Source organism: Neoarius graeffei, chromosome 8, assembly GCF_027579695.1.
Source record: "Neoarius graeffei isolate fNeoGra1 chromosome 8, fNeoGra1.pri, whole genome shotgun sequence".
Classification (NCBI taxonomy): Eukaryota; Metazoa; Chordata; class Actinopteri; order Siluriformes; family Ariidae; genus Neoarius; species Neoarius graeffei.
The window spans coordinates 71654651-71677065 of record NC_083576.1 but is presented as its reverse complement, the minus strand read 5'-3'; the positions used below and the strand labels follow the sequence as shown (position 1 = coordinate 71677065).

General features: G+C 42.2%; 1 protein-coding gene across 1 annotated transcript in view; it reads left to right on the top strand.

The window, feature by feature from the left end:
* magi2b (membrane associated guanylate kinase, WW and PDZ domain containing 2b) overlaps positions 1–22415 on the top strand; it is a 485372-nt gene that overhangs the window by 251599 nt on the left and 211358 nt on the right. Inside the window, exons 3-4 of the mRNA XM_060928197.1 lie at positions 6409–6528; positions 19859–20074. Coding sequence (XP_060784180.1) covers positions 6409–6528; positions 19859–20074 — 336 coding nt within the window. The remainder of the gene's footprint in view (positions 1–6408; positions 6529–19858; positions 20075–22415) is intronic.

The following is a 22415-nucleotide window of genomic DNA, read 5'->3' as shown; positions in this document are numbered from 1 at the left end:
TCTGATGTTTGAACATTGTGAACATGAACTGAAGCTCTTGATTTGTATCTCCATGATTTTACGTATTGTGCTGCTGTCAAGGGATCGGCCGATTAGAGAACTGCATCAAACAGCAGGCGGATGGGTGTACAGTATAATGTGGTCAGTCAGTCAGGAAGATCAGATTCGGATTGGATATGGAAAAAAGGGATTTTGACTGACAGTCTGAACATAGCCTAATTGTATCTGCTCACGCAATATTCTCAGGTAGAAACGAAGATAAATATGGAAACACTAGTTTTAACATTCCTAACAAAACATGACAAGAACATTTATTTGTTAACATTCTCAAAACATCAGAAATCTCGGCCGAATTTTATTTAATTTTTTTATGTCCTGAAAACCAAAACTGTTCTCAAAGGAAATGCCCGACTGTTAGCTGGATGTTAGCGTGTTCATAATGAAACATAAACCAGGCTTAACGTACACAGTGTGCATTTGTCAAAGTGTGCCTGTAGTGAATTTTAATTACTAGCTCTTTCAAAAGATCACGTATGATACCAGTGGTTCCGTCATGTAACGTTCGTCATAAGCTCTTGTCAAGAACGTGCAGGTTTTAAGTCACTGCTCCGTCAGTCAGGCATGGCCAGTGACATGTTGCCTCCTTCACGGGCTGTTCCAGCACCGGTAGTGACGCACAGTTGTTGTTTTGTCCGACTGCAAACCTACCTGCACATAATGCCATGAAATAATCGATATGTGCCATAAAATAAAGATCTACTACAAGTATTAGATCTGTATTTATTCAACGTGTTCTGAAGATACTTGACTGGGAACTTGACTGTTCATCAGCTCCCCTTCAGGTGCTGGTTCCCGGAGGTACCTGCGGATCATGCCGTCAACGAAGGCCATTTCCAGGGACGGTTTGTGAAGGACATATTCGTGCAGATTCGGGGTGGATGGACTGTAATGCAGCCGTCAAAGCGGTCTGCAACGAGTTCATGTTCTTGACAGCAATGTCAGTTCTCATGGCAGAGCACTGCCCACGTCGACACCATGGAGTGGTAGCCATTTTGGATCTACCGTCACGCACATCTCTTGCGGCAGTTTCCTCCTCCGAATCACTAGAATGTGATGACTCGCTGTCCTCACAAGCCTTCTTTCTCTCTAATCAAAGTTGCTAGCCGTATTTTTGCTTCTTTAAGGCCCCGGTCACACCGCCCGAACTTTGCTGGAGCGTTCCTGGAGCGGTGAAAAAAATTCATCACCGCTCGTAACCGTTCACCACCGTTTAACAAAAGTTGGCCCCCGTTAAAGCAACGCTGTATACGCTCGGCCACCGCTGATGTTTCTCGAGGGGCCCTCCTACCGCTCCGAAAGTTTTGAGCTGTACAAAATATTGCGAGCGGTGAGGAGGGGGCAATTTTCCGCCCCGGCAAAGTTCACCCCCGCTCCACCAACGCCCAGTCAAAGTTTGGCACCGCTAGACGCAAGTTCGTGGACGCTTGGGTCCGCTAGGCCAACGCAGAAATCTTGAACGCTGGACCACCGCTGCTTCGCTAGCGTTGCCCGGGCGGCGATTAAACGTTGCACAAACTTCGGTGGAGCGGTTGTAAGTGTTTTACAAGCAGACACGGGGTTGCTGGAACGGTGTCGGGCGTTGAAGCAGCTATCCATGGCGGCGATGAACTTTGGTTTGGCGTTGGTATAGAGGTGTCAGAGCGGGACCAGAATTTGGTTATAAATACGGGGAGAAATGGACCAGGAGCTCATTTGGAATCGAGCTGCCGTTGAGTTCAGACCTCATCTATATCGAATTTGCTCAAAGTTACAGTAAAACTGTATCACCATGGATGCTGAGAGACTTGCTATGATTGGTGCTAAACCAACTTTATACCCCCACCAAGCCAAAGCCCGCATGCGCAGAACGCCACTATACCAACGCTCGCGTCACCGCTAAACCAACGCTCGCTACCGCTCGCTACCGCTAAACCAACGCTAAAGCAACACCGGCTTCAGCGATGCACCGCTAAGCCAACACCCGTGTTTTCGATTTTTTTCCCATTTTGTGTGCGGTGACGAGCGTTGTCGAAATTCGGCCCCCCCTCCCTACCGTTCAAGGAACGCTCCAGCAAAGTTCGGGCGGTGTGACCGGGGCCTAACACCTTCTTTCACCTCGAATCTCGACCCACAGAACACTGTTTGCTTACTCGCACCCGATAACCCGGAATCAACGACTGTACGTCACTTCCGTCCGGCAATGTCTGCTCCCCATTGATTCTGCCCCCGCGGGTAATTCACGAAATAAAATTGTCCACAGAAGTGCTTTTACGGTGTTTTTTGACTGAATGTGCATGTCTTTTGTCTATAAGTAATACATAAAGCACGATTAATGTTGTAAGCATGACCAGTACCAGTACACTTTAAAGTCATATTCGCTCTAATAGCATCACTGATATTAGTTGGCTGAAGCAACGCTCATGATTGTGATTCGATATCAATGTACGTTTTCTTGCATGATATTCAGATTTTCTCTCTCAAGTCAATTTTTCTTCAAGGTTCCAATTTTCTCCTAACAAAAGATGCTTTGATACCGTAGGAGATCCTTTATACAAGAGTCCTCTCCTGTACACCTTGTACTCACGATGCAAATCTCATTTCTGTTTCATGATTCAATCTTTCTCCTCGGTCAGGAGCTGCAGGGTTTCGTGTAATCACGTTGCCCTGATTACAGGATGCTTGTTGTTATTGATTATGATTATTAAGCTTCTCTGAAGACCTGTAATAGCATATCTGTTCTCACGCTATGAGCTCCGATAAAACGACATCCTTAATGTACTCCCTGTCCTCATCCCCGTCAACGCGCTAACATTTATCTTAAACGCCTTCGAATCTTTCGTTGACTCAGTCTCCGGAGTTTGAACGCGTAACTGTGGTGTTACTGTGGTAACTGTGATGGAGGTCGAAATCCTGCAGGAAGTTGTGAAGAGTGTCAGGTTTGTCACTGCCTTGTCTCTGTGTGAGAGCGACTCGTCAGGGGGTCACTGTAAAGCTCAGCAACCTGCTGCTAGCCGAGATTTGGCTTGACTGCAGACTTCTGTCTCCAACTGGGCAGTTCACTCTTCCCGACTCTATTTGGAAACTCATTTCAAGTTTAACTTGAACTCTTAAAAAAAAAAAGAAAAGAAAAAAAGTCTAACAGAATTTGAAGGGATCAGAGAAGTGTGAAGGGACTGAGAGAGTTTTAAGGATAAAATTATATCAACGCTGCTAGATCTGTAGCTCAGAGCCTGCTTATATTTCACTGCTTCTTAGATTAGAGTCAGGACTTAAGCTGGTGTCTACGGCTTGATTCGCAGCACAGTCAGTCATTACATAAGGAATGAAACACACTTATAGGAATACAGGCACGCTGTTATAGGAAAATAATCAAGGTCACTGTGGTGTGATGTGATCCGACACAAAGCTGCCAAATTATTGCGAAGAAGTTGATGATTTTCCAATAACAGCATGTCCTGAGACGTTTTAGTCCACTTAGACCAGACCTGGGCATTTTACAGCCCGCGGGCCGCATGCGGCCCTTTAGTTCATTCTGACCGGCCCGCGTAAGGTTAATTAGAAATTCCAAAATAAACGTATTTTCTAATTTTACCCCATGCATGGACTGAATGTGCATTGCTTTTATTTTGAAGTTGTGTTCAACAAAAACGCAATGCGCGCGACATGAACATGACATGAAATCCCCCGAAACCTAATCCCGCGATAACTACTTCCGTAATTTGTCCAGACCAACCACAAACTTGTACGTCATCCTTCAAACGGTCCAGCCAATCACATATTGTGACGTCACCAGCAGGCGCCTGAGCCAATCTGATACCTACACCGAATCGACTGATGATCATCTGTCAGCTGTGCTTCGCATCTCCACCTCAGACATTTAATCTGACTTTGATGCACTCGTTAAAGACCAACAGAGACTAGATTTCGCTCACTGAACAAATAAAAAACTGAAAAACACCAAATGAGGTGATTAGACTACAAATGTGGGCATCGTTATTATAATATGATGTATCTTGCTTGATATTTGGAGTAGAAAGACAATATTGTGATGTCTTTATTGTGTTTTGGGGTGAATGTGACTGAAAAAAAAAATGTTACAAACGTTCACATTTTGTTAACCATTGTTTTGGGAAATTTGATTGAATAAATGAAATCTTTTGTAAGGCAACCTCGTTTTTTTCCATACTCTTACCAGTCTTAGCAGCTTGTAAAAACAATGTTATTTATTGTTTTATATAAAGAAATACAATTAATATTATGCAGAATTTAGTTCAGCCTTTTGGTCCGGCCCTCCACAAAATTTTCTGTTTCTCATGTGGCCCCATGGAAAAAATAATTGCCCACCCCTGACTTAGACAATCGATTAGCCAGTGATTACGTCTTAATTTACAACCCCATTTCCAAAAAGTTGGGACGCTGTGTAAACTATAAATAAAAACAGAACATGAAGATTTGCAAATCATTGGAAACCCTAGGTTTCATTGAAAATAGTACAAAGACAACATATCACATGTTGAAACTGAGAAAATATATGCTCATTTTGAATTTGATATCAGCAACACGTTTCAAAAAAGTTGGGACAGGGGCATGTTTACCACTGTGTTGCATCACCTCTACTTTTAAGAACACACTGTAAACATTTGGGAACTGAGGAGACCAATTGCTGTAGTTTTGAAAGAGAAATGTTGTTCATTTCTTGCCCAATATACAGTTTCAGTTGCTCAACAGTTCTGGGTCTCCTTTGTTGTATTTTGTGCTTCATAATGTGCCAAATGTTTTAAACACGAGACAGGTCTAGAGTGCAGGCAGGTCAGTTTAGCACCCGGACTCTTTTACTCTGGAGCCATGCAATTTCAATTTGTGCCGAAAGCAGTTTGGTATTCTCTTGCTGAAAGAAGGAAGGCCTTCCCTGAAAAAAGATTTTGTCTGGATGGCAGCATGTCTCTGAAATGTGTTTATATCATTCAGCATTAATGATGCCTTCCCAGATGTGCAAGCTACCCATGTCATGTGCACTAATGCACCCTCATACCATCACGGATGCTGGCTTTTGAACTGCGCACTGATAAGCCGGATGGTCCCTCTCCTCTTTAGCCTGGAGGTCGTGGTGTCCATGATTTCTAAAAAGGATTTCTACTTTTGATTTGTCAGACCTTGGGACAGTTTTCCACTTTGCCTCAGTCCATCGTAAAAGAGCTCGGAACCCAGAGAAGCTGGTGGTGTTTCTGGATATTGTTTATATCTGGTTTTAACTTGCATTTGTGGATGCAGTAATGAACTGTTTTCACAGATGATGGTTTTCTGAAGTGTTCCTGAGCCCATACAGTGATTTCCACTCCAGACACGTGTCTGCTTTTAATGCAGTGTCTCCTGAGGGCCTGAAGATCACAGGCATACGATGTTGATTTTCAGCCTTGTCTCTTGCATACAGAGATTTCTCCAGATTCTCTGAATCTGTTAATGATATTATGTACCATAGACGCTGTGATCCACAAATTCTTTGCAATTTTACATTGAGGAACGGTATTCTTAAATTGTTGCACTGTTTGCCCACGCAGTCTTTCACAGAGCAGTGAACCCCTCCCCATCTTTACTTCTGAGAGACTCCGCCTCTCTGGGATGCTCTTTTTATACCCAGTCATGTTACTGACCTGTTGGCAATTAACCAAATTAGTTTTTTCAAGTATTGCGCAAGTTTTTCAGTCTTTTGTTGCCCCTGTCCCAACTTTTTTGGAATTGGGGTTGTATTAATAAGCAACACATCGTACTTTTTAACAATTTGTAATTGAATTTAATATTGTGGAAAGTCCACAAGTCAAGTTCACGCTGACTTTTACTTACATTTTAACCTGCAGCTTGTCTTGTTGCCCAGAAACCGGAAAATACATAACGTCCTGAAGACTTTAACATGGAGGAAAACCTTTACAAAGCGATAACATGTGAGACACGTTCCATAAATGTGAAATAAACATAACCATACCAATGACTTAATAAAACCTGTTTTTTCTTTGTCCGTTTATTATTAGCCTTAGATTATATCCATTATCCATCATGCAAGTCCCCGTGAATGAGCTGCTGCTATAGAAATGATAACGCGTCAGACTGAGTGCATTAATATAAACCTGTTATTTGAGCTGTAGTCATAATTATGGTCAGAGCTGCTGCTATAGAAATTTACTTCAACAGTTTCTTGAGTAATCATAAGTGAGAATTTAATAGCGCTGCGGCAAAACAGAACAGATTTTTATATATATATATATATATATATATATATATATATATATATATATATATATATATTGTGTGTGTGTGTGTGTGTGTGTGTAACCTTTGCATGAATTCTGAAAAGCACATTTTCTCTATTACCAGGCACCACGCGACAGCCGAAAGAAGGCGAGGTCCCAGGCGTGGACTACAACTTTGTGAGTGTCGACCGGTTTATGGAATTAGAGAAAAGTGGTGCTTTACTAGAGAGTGGAACATATGAAGGTGAGTAACGTGTATATATAATTTTTTTTACAGATTTTAACTACAATTAGCTCTTGCTCATGTTCGCTAATTATATTTTATTGAGAGTTAGCTTTCGATATCTTGTTAGCGTTAGCTCTTGAGTTAGCTCTCAGTATGTTAACTGGTGTTAGTGCTCAGTAGTTTTACTCGTCATAACTTTCAGTTTGGTGGCGAGTGTTAGCTCTCAGTATGTTAGCTAGTGTTAATTTTCGATATAATAGCTATATATTTGCAACATGGTATTTATTACTTTATATTACATAGACATGAGTGTTTTACTGGGAAGTACGCCACTTGTATTTTTCATACGAGCTCCATCCGGGACATGGAGAACCAAAACCATGAGATAAATCTCTATACGTCACTCGTGAGGAAATCAATGAATTGTTTTGATAAATTTGGGTCCTTTTTGTTTGTGAATGTGTCTACATAATATGAAGTTTATCTTCTCGTGTTGAAAAACTCACGTTTTTCATACAAAATACATCGCAGATCTGAGTGACATACTTAAATAATATTGGCTGGCGTTGAGTATCAGATATATTCCATTCAGCTAGCATGATACTGAACGAGTCAAAGACGAGTTTACAAATTGTCACAGTCACTCACTAGCGCGGAATTTTTATGTCTCCATCGTGTGACGTCATGTTGTCTTGACAACCATGCAGTATTGTAAACCATATTCAACCCTCATTCTCCATTGCGTAGAGTGGTGTAATACACGCAGGATAAGCGATATGCTAACAATACGATATGCATGCTGTCAAACCAAATGATGCTATCAAACCCGCTAGAAGGGAATAGAACACGTTTTTATTCCATCGAAAAAGTGTCCTGTATGTACTGTATAATAATTCCTGATATTTCACACCGATGATGTCACTCCCAGTGTTTTCCCGCTGACTAGACTCCCATTGTCAAAATGGTGAACCAGTTCAACATTAAAATTCTTTTCATTAAATTGTGGTGGTTTTGTTTGTTTGTTTGTTTGTTTGTTTGTTTGTTTGTTTGTTTGTTTGTGGATGTGTCCATGTAATGTAAAGAACATTACACGGTGACGCAAAGATATGAAGTTTATCTTCTAGTGTTGAAAAATTTTTCACTCGTTTGCTTCACTCACTCGTGAAATATCCATTCACCACTCAAAGATAAACTTCATATCTTTGGGCCAGTGTGTAATATCCTCGATATATTGTTAGCTAAAGACTTCTATTAGCTTAACTGAAGTTTTGTAGCATCATTTGCTAATCCATGTTACTATTAACTTGTAAGAATATAATCGTCACTTATCACATACAATACCAGTCACATGGTTGGACACTCTCATTAATATGAATGAGTAGGTGTGTCCAAACTTCAGTTTGAAAAGAAACATATTTCATATATGATAAGTTGGTGACTAATGACCAAGACTTTTCAAAAGTTATGTCAATTTTAATACGATGAAATTTACTCACTTTAGTGAGTCAGGAACCAAATTTGACTTTCTGGGTGCAGCATTGAGATGATGTAAATTCTTGACTAGAAGCATCTGAGATGGAGATTTTTCATTGGCATCTTAACCACTCGAAAAAAATAATAATCAGGAATAGGAAATGTGGACTGAATAAAGAAATATTATTTTTCTTTGCTGTCAAATGTCATGTGAAGTGACATTAAAAAAGATTAATACAGTGATAAAAAAAGATGGCAAGCATTTGACAGTATATTGGCAAGATACAGTGGTGCTTGAAAGTTTGTGAATTTTCTACATTTCTGCATAAATATGACCTAAAACATCATCAGATTTTCACACAAGTCCTAAAAGTAGATAAAGAGAACCCAGTTAAACAAATGAGACAAAAATATTATACTTGGTCATTTATTTATTGAGGAAAATGATCCAATATTACATATCTGTGAGTGGCAAAAGTATGTGAACCTCTAGGATTAGCAGTTAATTTGAAGGTGAAATTAGAGTCAGGTGTTTTCAATCAATGGGATGACAATCAGGTGTGAGTGGGCACCCTGTTTTATTTAAAGAACAGGGATCTATCAAAGTCTGATCTTCGCAACACGTTTGTGGAAGTGTATCATGGCACGAACAAAGGAGATTTCTGAGGACCTCAGAAAAAGCGTTGTTGATGCTCATCAGGCTGGAAAGGGTTACAAAACCATCTCTAAAGAGTTTGGACTCCACCAATCTACAGTCAGACAGATTGTGTACAAATGGAGGAAATTCAAGACCATTGTTACCCTCCCCAGGAGTGGTCGACCAACAAAGATCGCTCCAAGAGGAAGGCGTGTAATAGTCGGCGAGGTCACAAAGGACTCCAGGGTAACTTCTAAGCAACTGAAGACCTCTCTCACACTGGCTAATGTTAATGTTCATGAGTCCACCATCAGGAGAACACTGAACAACAATGGTGTGCATGGCAGGGTTGCAAGGAGAAAGCCACTGCTCTCCAAAAAGAACATTGCTGCTCGTCTGTAGTTTGCTAAAGATCATGTGGAAAAGCCAGAAGGCTATTGGAAAAATGTTTTGTGGGTGGATGAGACCAAAATAGAACTTTTTGGTTTAAATGAGAAGCGTTATGTTTGGAGAAAGGAAAACACTGCATTCCAGCATAAGAACCTTATCCCATCTGTGAAACATGGTGGTGGTAGTATCATGGTTTGGGCCTGTTTTGCTGCATCTGGGCCAGGACGGCTTGCCATCATTGATGGAACAATGAATTCTGAATTATACCAGACAATTCTAAAGGAAAATGTCAGGACATCTGTCCATGAACTGAATCTCAAGAGAAGGTGGGTCATGCAGCAAGACAACGACCCTAAGCACACAAGTCGTTCTACCAAAGAATGGTTAAAGAAGAATAAAGTTAATGTTTTGGAATGGCCAAGTCAAAGTCCTGACCTTAATCCAATCAAAATGTTGTGGAAGGACCTGAAGCGAGCAGTTCATGTGAGGAAACCCATCAACATCCCAGAGTTGAAGCTGTTCTGTACGGAGGAACGGGCTAAAATTCCTCCAAGCCGGTGTGCGGGACTGATCAGCAGTTACCGCAAACGTTTAGTTGTAGTTATTGCTGCACAAGGGGGTCACACCAGATACTGAAAGCAAAGGTTCACATACTTTTGCCACTCACAGATACCGGTATGTAATATTGGATCATTTTCCTCAATAAATAAATGACCAAGTATAATATTTTTGTCTCATTTGTTTAACTGGGTTCTCTTTATCTACTTTTAGGACTTGTGTGAAAATCTGACGATGTTTTAGGACATATTTATGCAGAAATATAGAAAATTCTAAATGGTTCACAAACTTTCAAGCACCACTGTATATCTATATAAATAGTGCTCATTGCAATTATCACAGTAATCACTGTAAATTTACCAACTTGGCTCCCAATTACAAAATGGCTTCCATTCTCATTATTCAGCAGCTGATAAAAGAGCACTTGTTCCAGCACATCCTATTCTTTAGTAGTTTTGTAATATCATGCTCCGTAAGTGTTTAATTTAGCCATTTTAAATGGATGATAGTATTACTTAATGTTATATTTCATACTGGCCTCATGTGACACAATTTGATAAGTCCTAGATCGGCATTGTGCATAAATAAGACACACTTCTTTTTTAGCCAAACTCCGCCCATATGCAGTACTGTGTAAAAGTCTTAGGCACCTTATTTTTTTTCATACAAACTTTGTTATAGATTTCTATTTTATGACTTCTACGTTATTGAGTCAGTACAAAAACATTATAGAGTTCCAAACGTTCGTTCTCCAACACAAAATTAAATGTTACAGGGAAAAAAAATGTTTGCATCTGAGCAGCATATTACACTTTAAGAGAGCACTTTTCAGATTAAAAAAAGAAAAGGTAATGAAGGCTGCTGGGTTTTGGGGCAAAATGAAGAAGCGAGTGTGACAGTCAAAGTGTCCAGAAGAACTGTGGCTGGTTCTGGAAGATGCTCAGTAAAACCTACAGCTCATTTCCTTATCAAACTGCACTCATTGGACCTGAGACGACTATTTTTTTTTTTTAAAGCAAAGGTTTGACTCGTCTCACACCAAATATTGACTTTGTTTCATTTATTATGGCTTACTGATTACTCATTCATCTCATCTCATCATCTCGAGCCGCTTTATCCTGTTCTACAGGGTCGCAGGCAAGCTGGAGCCTATCCCAGCTGACTACGGGCAAAAGGCGGGGTACACCCTGGACAAGTCGCCAGGTCATCACAGGGCTGACACATAGACACAGACAACCATTCACACTCACATTCACACCTACGGCCAATTTAGAGTCACCAGTTAACCTAACCTGCATGTCTTTGGACTGTGGGGGAAACCGGAGCACCCGGAGGAAACCCACGCGGACACGGGGAGAACATGCAAACTCCGCACAGAAAGGCCCTCGCCGGCCCCGGGGCTCGAACCCAGACCTTCTTGCTGTGAGGCGACAGCGCTAACCACTACACCACCGTGCCGCCCTTACTGATTACTATTTATAGTATTTTTTTAATGTTGAAACATTTCATTTCAGTATTTTTAAGCCATTTTTCTATGTAACTCATATACACCTTCTAAACAGAGCTTAAGTTCGGAGATACTTTTGAGATTTAGATTTCCGTATAAAATCCTCACTGAACGCGTAACTGATCTGTGGATATTACCCGATGTGCTGAGCACTTAGTTTTCAGTCCTTTATTTATGCACACTTTTATTATATTCAATAGAATATGGACATCGTATTTTCAAATAGTAGTATGTATTGGGGCGGCACGGTGGTGTAGTGGTTAGCGCTGTCGCCTCACAGCAAGAACGTCCGGGTTCGAGCCCCGTGGCTGGCGAGGGCCTTTCTGTGCGGAGTTTGCATGTTCTCCCCGTGTCCGCGTGGGTTTCCTCCGGGTGCTCCGGTTTCCCCCACAGTCCAAAGACATGCAGGTTAGGCTAATTGGTGGCTCTAAATTGACCGTAGGTGTGAATGTGAGTGTGAATGGTTGTCTGTGTCTATGTGTCAGCCCTGTGATGACCTGGCGACTTGTCCAGGGTGTACCCCGCCTCTCGCCCGTAGTCAGCTGGGATAGGCTCCAGCTTGCCTGGTGTAAATGGTTAGCGCTGTTGCCTCACAGCAAGAAAGTTCTGGGTTCGAGCCCAGCGGTTGGCGGGAGACGTTCTGTATGGAGTTTGCATGTTCTCCTCATGTCTGCATAGGTTTCCTCCACAGTCCAAAGACATGCAGGTTAGGCTAATTGGTGGCTCTAAATTGTCCATAGGTGTGAGTGTGAATGATTGAGAGGAGAAAACCTCTATAATCATCCAGTAGAAGGCAACAGGAAACCACTACTGTAATGTTCCTGAGACACCTTGACGGCTGAAGGCATCAGAGCGGCCACGTCACTGTAGCGATATGCCAGAATGGATGGAGTATGTATTGTTAATTGCACCATTGTGTGTACTCTCAAAGGTACAACAGCGTTCTTACCATATAGGTTCAGTTTAGAACCTTCATGATGTTTCTGTACAATTATGTTTCTCTAGTTAAAAGGGTACAAAAGGTGAACTTGTGAGAAAGCAGCCCGGTGACCCAGTTTTCACGCCGCATCTGAACACCATGCTCATTATCAGCCGTTCTCATTACCGTGGAGTTGGGAACGAGTGTTTGGATCTTTCAAGCGTCGGTATATCTTCTGCTTACTAACATAAATGATAATGTTGTTGCCCTGTTTATGAAAATGTCCCATTTTCACACCAGTGTGACAGCAGAGGTAGTAGGATGGACAGAGTTGCTTAATTTGGGCTCATTGTTGTCAGTACCGGGGTGTTCATTTCAGCCATTGTAACAGCTCCAGGTGAGAAGAGGAACAGCATGACATGGAGTATATGGGTTTTTCAACATCTGTATGCGGCGATTTCAGTCATTTGCTGTTTTGTTTCCGGAAATCTGCTCCCATAACCATCACATAGTAAATGTTTGGCTTTGGCTGGCGTTTTTTTTTTTTTTTCCCCTCCTCACTCGCTCTGTGTGTAAATGTGAGGCGGCCCACATTGTATTCACAGCCGTGTGACAGAACCTTTGTTCCGGACTATATTTGGCTGGTCGGGTTTCCGCCTCACTGCGCATTTTCAAATCCGTAGATAGAGGTGCTGCTGCTCTGGCCCTGAATCAGGGGCTCCAGCTCTGGATGTTTCCATCCTTTGTAACCTCAGTACAAAATTCTACAGCTTTATAAATACTGGACATATTTACGTTTTGTCTGTGGATGTTTCGTCACTGTGCTTAATTTAAAACAAAAGGCCTGAGCAATAATAACGTTTTACAGTGTTGAATTTTGCAGTGTTTTCCTTGTGCATAATGCGAGCCCCCTGAACATTAAGTGGTGATTATTTTCTCGGTGAGACGCTTCATTCTGGGGGAAAATCATTTTGGCAGGTAACAGGTGCCTTCTACAAGCATCAGGTGATTACCTGCTTGCAAAAATTATACCATTATGGTTATTATGTAAACAGCCTTTCATTACGGCTACTTCTTTGTCATGATTATGCAGCTTCTCAACGGTACGGTGTAAAGCGAGAATATGTGATGATGTTGAACACTGTGGACGGAATCCATTTTGACTGGGACGCAACAGCTTGTCAATGACGGGTCTTTCCACCAGTGGGGAACCAAGACAGACAACAGTTTTGAGCGGGCTGGACAGGAGGAGGGGACAGGTGACCAGTAATAGTGGAGCGTAGGGATCTGGCTGGCATGTAGGGGCGGATCAGACTCTGGAGGTATACTGGCCCTAACCCCTTGAGAGCCTGGTAAGCGAGCACCAATGTCTTACGGTATATGTGATACAAGCTGCGATAGGTAGCCAGTGCAGGTCAGCAAGCAAAGGGGGGACATGGGAAGAATGAGGGAGGTTGTAGACCAGGCGAGTTGCGGCGTTCTGGATGAGCTGCAGGGGTCTGATGGCAGAAGCTGGAAGGCCAGCAAGGAGAAAGTTACAGTCGTTCAAGCAGGAGCGGATCAGTGCTTGGATCAGGAGCTAAGTAGAGTAGGTGGTGAGAAAAGGACGGATCCTTCAGATGTACAGTTGTGGTCAGAAGTTTTCATACAGTGGCATGAATGTCATGGCAATATTTGGGCTTTCAGTAATTTCTTTGAACTGTTCTGTTTCTGTGGCAGAATGATTGTACAGCATACAGCTTTAATTTAATTAAAAAAAACACTAGAATTTGGTGCACAAGTTTTAATCTTTGGGTTTTCTGAAATCAGCACAGGGTCAAAATTATACATACAGGGTCAAAAATTTACATACACTTACTTAGATTATTAATTCAGAGGTGCTGAAACTTCCAAAATGTCTCTTATCTTGCCAAGGCCGAGGTCTCTTAACTTCCTGTTAGTGATCATGATCGACTACAGCTGGTAGCTTCTCTGTGCCTTCATAAAAAGGGTTTGTTTACAGCACTCATTGGACTGACCAACACACAGTAAAATGGGAAAGTCCAAGGAGCTCAGTGCAGATCTGAGAAAGAGGATTGCAGATATACACAACTCTGGAATGTCTCTTGGAGCCATTTCTAAACAACTGCAAATTCCAAGATCGGTTCAAACAATTGTATCCAAGTTATTGTGAGGTGTAGTCACTTTGCCAAGCCACTTTGCTTCAAAAAAACCCAAACTGTCACCCTCAGCTGAAAGGAAATTGGTTTGGATGGTCAGGAACAACCTGGGAACCACCATGGCATAGCCCTGCCATGAACTGGAAGCTGATGGTTCACTGTCTACAGTTCAGATGACCATGGACTAAGAGGATGCTATCCAAGAAATAACCCCCTGCTCCAAAATTGACACCTTCAAGCTTAACTAAAGTTTGAAGCTGACCACACGGACAAAGAAAAAAGCCTTCTGGAGGATAGCTGTATGGTCAGATGAGACTAAGATTGAGTTGTTTGGCCACAATGATCACCATGTACAGAGGGACACTGTACCAGCTGGTGGTAGGATCATCATGCTCTGGGGCTGTTTTGCTTGATTGATTGATTTTATTGACCATTCTTAGTATAAAAAATATGGAACAGCAAACTGCATCATAAGTTATACATAAATAAATAGTCAGGGATGACACAATAAAGCCCACAGGCTTATTTCCATTGTGGTGCCAGTGGAACTGGTTCATTGCACAAAGTGGATGGAATAATGAAGGAGGACTACCTCAGAATTCTTCAGCATAAACCATCAGAAACTTGAACACGACTTGGGACTTACAACAGGACAATGAACCCAAAGACGCATCAGAGCCGGTTGTGGAGGATAAAGCAGGCTAACATTAAGCTTAAAACAAGTCCTGACTTCAACCCTATTGAAACTCTATGGACCATGCTTATAAGTTGAGTCCATGCCAAGAAAAAAAAATGTAATTGAACTCTACCAATTCTACCATGAAGAGTCATGAAATATCCAACCAGAATTCTGCCAGAAACTTGTTCATGGTAAACAAAAATGTTTGGTCAAGGTGAATCTTGCGAAGAGACATTTTACCCAAATATTAGGTGTGCTGTATGTATATTTTTGACCCTGTATGTATAATTTTGACCCTGTGTTGATTTCAGAAAACCCAAAGAAAATTAAAACTTGTGCAACAAATTCTAGTGTGTTTTATTATTATTATTATTATTATTATTATTATTATTATTATTAAAAATGTATGCTGTACAGTCATTCTGGCACAGAAAAAGAACAGTTCAAAGAAATTACTGAAAGCCCAAATATTGACATGACATTCATGTCAGTGTATGTAAACTTCTGACCATAACGGTATATTTAAAGGCACTGTTTATTGCTTTGGTACGGAAGCCGAGAGAGGCCCTTCATATACGGTAATCCTTTTTTTTTTATTCACCTTATTATCCCAAGATAACGACATAATTAATTCAGGATCTCGAGAAAACAAAACCGTTATTTCGAGATCTCAAGAAAACAACACAACTAATTCAAGATCTCGAGAAAACAAAACCGTTATTTCGAGATCTCGAGAAAACAAAACAATTATTTCACATCCGAGTGATGTTCTCCTCCGGGACCCCTCTCTCTCAAGGCATCGTAAAAAGCCATTTCTGCTCTGTTACATGTCCGCCAATTTCTAAGTCTTCGTTTTCTGACCCACAGGGGGCGCAGCTCTGCTAGAAATCTCAGCTGTTTTCTCGAGATCATGAAATAATTGTTTTGTTTTTTCGAGATCACGGAATAATTGTTTTGTTTTCTCGAGATCTCGAATTAGTTGTGTTGTTTTCTCGACATCCTGAATTAATTGTGTCGTTATCTCGGAATAACGGTTTTGTTTTCTCGAGATCTCGAATTAGTTGTGTTGTTTTCGCGACATCCTGAATTAATGATGTCGTTATCTCGGGATAACAAGGTGAATAAAAAAAGATTATATGAAGGGCCTCTCGCGGCTTCCGTACTTTGGAGATGTCTTAATCAAATAAATGTACAGCCAAAGTCAGAGCAGTAAGTCAACTCCTCACATACGAGATATAATCTGCTATAGTCGTATCAGACTTACCCATAAGGATTCACACTCATGAACTGGCTTACTCCCATTTTTCAATCTAAGTTTCTGGGGGTTTTTTTTTCTGAAACATCTTCCCAGAATGCACATACACACCATTAATGAATATATTGTGACACGGTGATATGTAAACTCAGGTACACGTCTCGCGCGCACACACAGAGGAAGAATTTCGCAGTCTGGGCCTCAGGGAGCTCGCTGTCAGGTGCGTGCACTAGTTTTCAGGTGCAGGTTTCTTTTGGGTCCAGACTTTACACTGCTCTTCTTTCATACTGCAGCATGGTGCCATGTGTGTAGCGCAGTGTGAGAGCAGTGTGTGGGAGATGGAGACTGACTCGGCTCATAGCCATTCCTGTTTGTCAACAGCACACCTTTCATTTTCATTTCATGTGTTTTGGACTCTTGCTTACAGCCCCGCACTGAAAAGAGGGCAAAAGGCAACATGTACGGGTTTCGGGTCCATTATGAACCACGGTTAAGATTTCCAAAGAGTGTTTGGGAAGGATTATAAAATAAGCAAGGAGTAAAATACAACGGGGTGTGCTGATACAGGAAAACAATCAACGACATAGATAGTGCAGCTATGTCATGAAGCAGAGTTACTGTTACTACCGTAAAGTTGATTTTCCTATAACACCACATCCCAGAGTATTTATCTTTATAGCACAGCAATTTACCACTGATTAAAATGTTTATATTAATAATAAACAGCACTTTGTATTTATTGCGTAAGGGATAGCGAGCTGGTCATTATTGCGAAATAAACTACGACAGCTTGATCAGGACCCTGACAGGAAGTGGATGGGTCTTGAATCACATTGAAGTGGTTTATTTCACGATAATGATCGACCTGCTGTGCATTATCCCACTTAGCGCATGGCTACTTATGAAAGAAATCAATAAATTGATACAAAAATGTATTTTATTGCTTCCACTAATGACGTGGTCCATCGCAACAATCTAGGGTTAGCCAGTTCGCTGACATGATCTAGACCAGGGATTCTCAACCTTTTCTACTTTACTGCCCACCTATTCATACTTGTAACGAGTCAAGGCCCATTAAAAAAGATCCCCAATTATTTTGGCTCATCTATTCTATTAGAATCTAATAATCTACTGTAAAGTGTATTAATGGGATGCAACATCACTCCCTGTTACAGATGGGAGCCCAGGAATTAAATAAATGCAATAAAAACATGTTTTTAACTGTAAGTATGGTATTTAAAACTGTATGGATGTGCCAGAAGCCAACATAAAACCATGCATGCAGGGCATTCTCACTCAAAAGGGATTAAAGATTTTAAAGGTTGGGTGTTTTTTTTGTTGTTGTTGTTTTAAAGATTGTGTTTATTTTTAGTCTTTTGTATTTGTGATTATTTGTACCTGTACGGTACATGCATGACCACACTAGCTCTGCTGATCAACTTATCGCGTTTAAATAAAGTTATTCATTCATTTATTATGAGTTGGAAAATGATCCATCCATTGAGTTCCCTGACGTCTCAAACTACCTGGTGCTGCAGACATCGTTCCGTACGGGGACACAGATGAAAACCTGGAAGATCATGGAGGAGTACAACTTTTTGTATTTTGATCTGGGGATCAAAACACTAAAAGATAAATCCTGTATCGTTTTTGCCCCGGGAAGGAGGAATTGCTGGGCTTTCTGTACGCATCTTTGAGAAGGTTGCTAGGACGCTACAAGTTTTAGTATCGGGTGTAAACAAACCACGGCTGTTCGATTCTCAATCCTCCCTGCTCTTCTCTTCCAGCCGGCATTACAGATCCATAGAATTTACCCACAAACGTATTTATTCTGCCCGCTGCGTGCTCTCTCTCTCTCTCTCTCTCTCTCTCTCTCTCTGTGTGCATGTATGTGTGCACGCACACACAGGTTAAACGCAGAGGAGGAATGTGACAAAAATAAAAGCTTGTTCTTCTTAATTTACTCACAAATACATTTATTCCACTTGAAAAGCGTACAGCAAACCAGCTACCGGTTTTGGGACACTATGACATCCTGAACTATTTAGTATTTGGCTTCAAACTTGAAAAAAATTCGCGCCCCACTAGATGGCGCTTCGCGGCCCACTGATGGCCCAGTGGTTGAGAAACACTCATCTAAACTAACCTCTATCACAGCTATTATTGGAAACAGAGATGCAGTTTTAAGATAAGATAAGAAGACGTTTATTGTTCCACAATGGGGGGAGGGGGGAATTCCACACAGGTAAAAATTATACCTAAGATAAATACTAAATTAGGGCGGCACGGTGGTGCAGTGGTTAGCGCTGCCGCCTCACAGCAAGAAGGTCCGGGTTCGAGCCCTGTGGCCGGCAAGGGCCTTTCTGTGTGGAGTTTGCATGTTCTCCCCGTGTCCGCGTGGGTTTCCTCCGGGTGCTCCGGTTTCCCCCACAGTCCAAAGACATGCAGGTTAGGTTAACTGGTGACTCTAAATTGACCGTAGGTGTGAATGTGAGTGTGAATGGTTGTCTGTGTCTATGTGTCAGCCCTGTGATGACCTGGCGACTTGTCCAGGGTGTACCCCGCCTTTCGCCCGTAGTCAGCTGGGATAGGCTCCAGCTTGCCTGCGACCCTGTAGAACAGGATAAAGCGGCTAGAGATAATGAGATGAGATGAGATAAATACTAAATTAGAGGAATTATGAAGTAGATGAAACACACTTATTGCACATATCAGGTGGTCGTAACTGCAAAAGATAAAACAGAAAAAAAAACAGAAAACAGTGCAACAACTATTGACAGGCATACAGATGTGAATCTGCTGTGAGCAGTGCTGGTTGTACAGTCTAACAGCTGCAGGAAGGAATGATCTGCGGTAACGCTCCTTCACACACTTAGGATGGCGCAACCTCCCGCTGAAGGAGCTCTGCAGTCCAGTGAGTAAGTCCTGCAGGGGGTGGGAGGCGTTCTCCGTCATAGATGACAGCTTAGCCATCATCCTCTTCCCACCCACTACCTCTACTGGCTCCAGGGGGCATCCCAGCACCAAGCTGGCCCTCCTGATCAGTTTGTCCAGTCTCTGCCTGTCAGCTGTGGAGATGCCGCTGTCCCAGCAAACCACGCCATGAAAGATGGCTGACGCCACCACAGTGTCAGAAAAGGTCTTCAGGAACGCCCCTTGCACTCCAAAAGACCGGAGTCTCCGCAGCAGATACAGCCTGCTCTGACCTTTCCTTTAGCTAGTATTTAGTTATAGCCACATGCTGTCACATCTCTAGTAACCCGTAGCAGTTTCTGCTGATGAAAAATGAAAACGCTTCTATGGTTTTATGTATACTTTCTCTATAAGAAGAGGTTTCAGTATGTGGGTATAATTCTGGGTCAGAGGGTGTAATTGAACTTTTCCTTACAGCTCTGGACTTCAGCATCAGCCGTCCTCTCTGTCCTCAAAGAGCTGCAAATGAATTCATAAACCTCTGCCTTTTACACACACACACACACAGTTTTTAATCATTAAACCAGATCCCCCCCGATACGCATGACTTCTTTTTCAATCTTGAATAAAAAGTTTGGGTTCTTTGTGACCAAGGCGCATACAGAGCAGTTCCCAGTGCGTGACGTGCATTTTTTAAGCAAAGTTTCTTTCACTTCAAGTTACAGCATGGTTTTTATTTTGGACTTTGGCACCTAGTCTTTCATGAGATCTTTGTGCTGAATGATTGGATGATAAAGCCTGAAGGTTACTCAGGTTCTCAGGTGGAGATGAGTAAAAGGGGTTCTCTTTTGGTTCTAGATAACTTCTATGGCACGCCCAAGCCCCCGGCGGAGCCCACGCACATGCTGTTTAATGTGACTGACCAGCTGCTGCCAGGTGCTCGCCCCAGCGCTGAGGGGAAGAGGAAGAGGAACAAGTCAGTGAGCAACATGGAGAAGGAAAGCATCGAGCCTCCCGAGGAAGAGGAGGAGGAGAGTCCTGTCGTTAACGGCAACGGCATCGCTATCACGCCAGGTTAGCATAGCCTGCTCAAAGGGGAACAGACGTGTTTGCTTGTTGTTTGCTTCTAATAGAACGTTGGAAAGTGGCAATGAAGCTTGTAAACACCACTAATGAAGTAAGCGCTGAGGTTTTCTCTCAGTCCAAGGGACGATTCGGCTCCGAAGAACTAACTCGAGGCAGGATTGGCTCGCTTCATGTGTTTACAACATGGGCTCATGAAACTTTGCATTTTCTCTGCAAACACAATGAGCCAGCCTTGCAAATCACATGGTAACGCGGGTATTTTCAAAATCTGAAAGTTTCCGTATTCTGTGTAGCCTTACAGAATTTACAGACTAAAATCTTTTGAAAACACCCACGTTACTGTACCATGTTAACACGTGACATACTGGTACGCACAGACATATAAACATAGACGCCGCATTGAGCTGGTGGCCCCGTTGCTGGGATACGTCAGAGTGTCCGCCATATTGGATGTGGCAAATCTTCCCCGTAAACCAATGCAAGTAAATGGACTGAACTTCATAAAGCCCCTTTCTACAATAATATTTAACTCGATGCCTTTTATTCACCCATTAAGACACACACGTATATATTTGGGAAACAAACAGGCATCAAAACAACATATATAACTTTTAATGTGATGGTTATAAATAGTGTGCGAAATACCCTGTACGCTGCAAACTAGCGACAGATACGCGATAGATAGCTCAGGTAAGCTAATCAGTCAGCATACCGTAGCAAGCTACCAAAACCTGAGGCCACAATAACCAACCTACAAGACTGAATATGATAAATGATGGAAATAGTGGAAAAACTGGAAATAGTGAATGAAAATAAAAATGTACTGTTTTATTTATTGAGTCACCACACAGACCTACTCTCGTTGAATAAAGTGAGCTGAATGACCGCCAAACTGAGTTTGGCCAGGTTCTAACGTCATACCAAAACAAAATACATCACTGATTCCTTCACATTCAGAAAGGTTAAAAACATTCATCATACGTTCAAAAACGTTCATCATAGTGTGGCACTGTACTATCTAATTCTCACTGCTTGTAACTCTACACCTACCCGGTGGAGATGAGCTGGGAAACTGCAGACTGAAGGAACAGTATTGAAAAGTATTTTTCCAGTCTCGCCTGTGAAAGGTAATCCCATGTGATCTCGTTTGGACGGTAAACCTGTTGGTACCATCGTGAATGAGGCATCTTTATTCTCGGCTACTGTCTAGACGCTATACCAGAGACGGTTGAAGAATCTCCACTTTGCCACATCCAATATGGCGGCGAGGATGACGTATGATTCTACGCAGAATGTGGCGTCTATGTTTATATGTCTGTGCCGGTACGAGCCCTGTTGGTTTTGCAGAGCAGGAAGTCTAATCATGTCGTGAAAAGCGCAAATGTTACACATGAACTGAGCTGTGCCTGTTATATTTATAAAAGCCAGTGTTGTAGTCGAGTCACTAAACCTCGAGTCCCCAGTGTTCAAGTCTGAGTCATTAAAGAAAATTTCGAGTCGAGTCCACTGTTGATCCGAGGCGAGTCCGACACAAATGACACAGCTGTCACACTGTTTTAATCGCGGTTTCATTTAGAAGCACTCGGCTACACTTCTGACTGCAGTGTCTGATTTGGCGGAGCTTGCTGTTACCATGGAAATGTTTACAAGCCCTCGAATGCTAGCGCTAGGTTCTGTTCGGCTAGCAATGGGATTCACTAAGAACAAGACTCCGACTGCACCATTTGACGGTGGCTGTTGCTGCCTTTATGTGAAATCGTCTCTGCTACTGTGTCGGACTTACGTTACTGCTCGACTTAGGCTACATCCACACGACAACAGCAACGAGATTTTTTTTTTTAAATATCGCGTCCACATGGGCAACGGATCAGTTAAATTTCGGGTCCATATGGCAACGCAACGCTTGCTGAAAACGATGCAATACACATGCCACACCTCTAGGTGCGCTGTAAGACGGTCCCATCGGAGACACCAGAACAATGGAAGAAGAAGTACACGCATGCGCATAAACCCCTTCTTCTGTAGCATTAGCCACATTAGCTTCCGCAGTGTTTGGACTAAAGACTCTGCCCTAAGGGCTATTCTCTCTCTCTCTCTCTCTCACTTTGCACCATTACACAATAAATATCACATCACACACATCTCATTATCTGTAGCCGCTTTATCCTTCTACAGGGTCGCAGGCAAGCTGGAGCCTATCCCAGCTGACTACAGGCGAAAGGCGGGGTACACCCTGGACAAGTCGCCAGGTCATCACAGGGCTGACACATAGACACAGACAACCATTCACACTCACATTCACACCTACGGTCAATTTAGAGTCACCAGT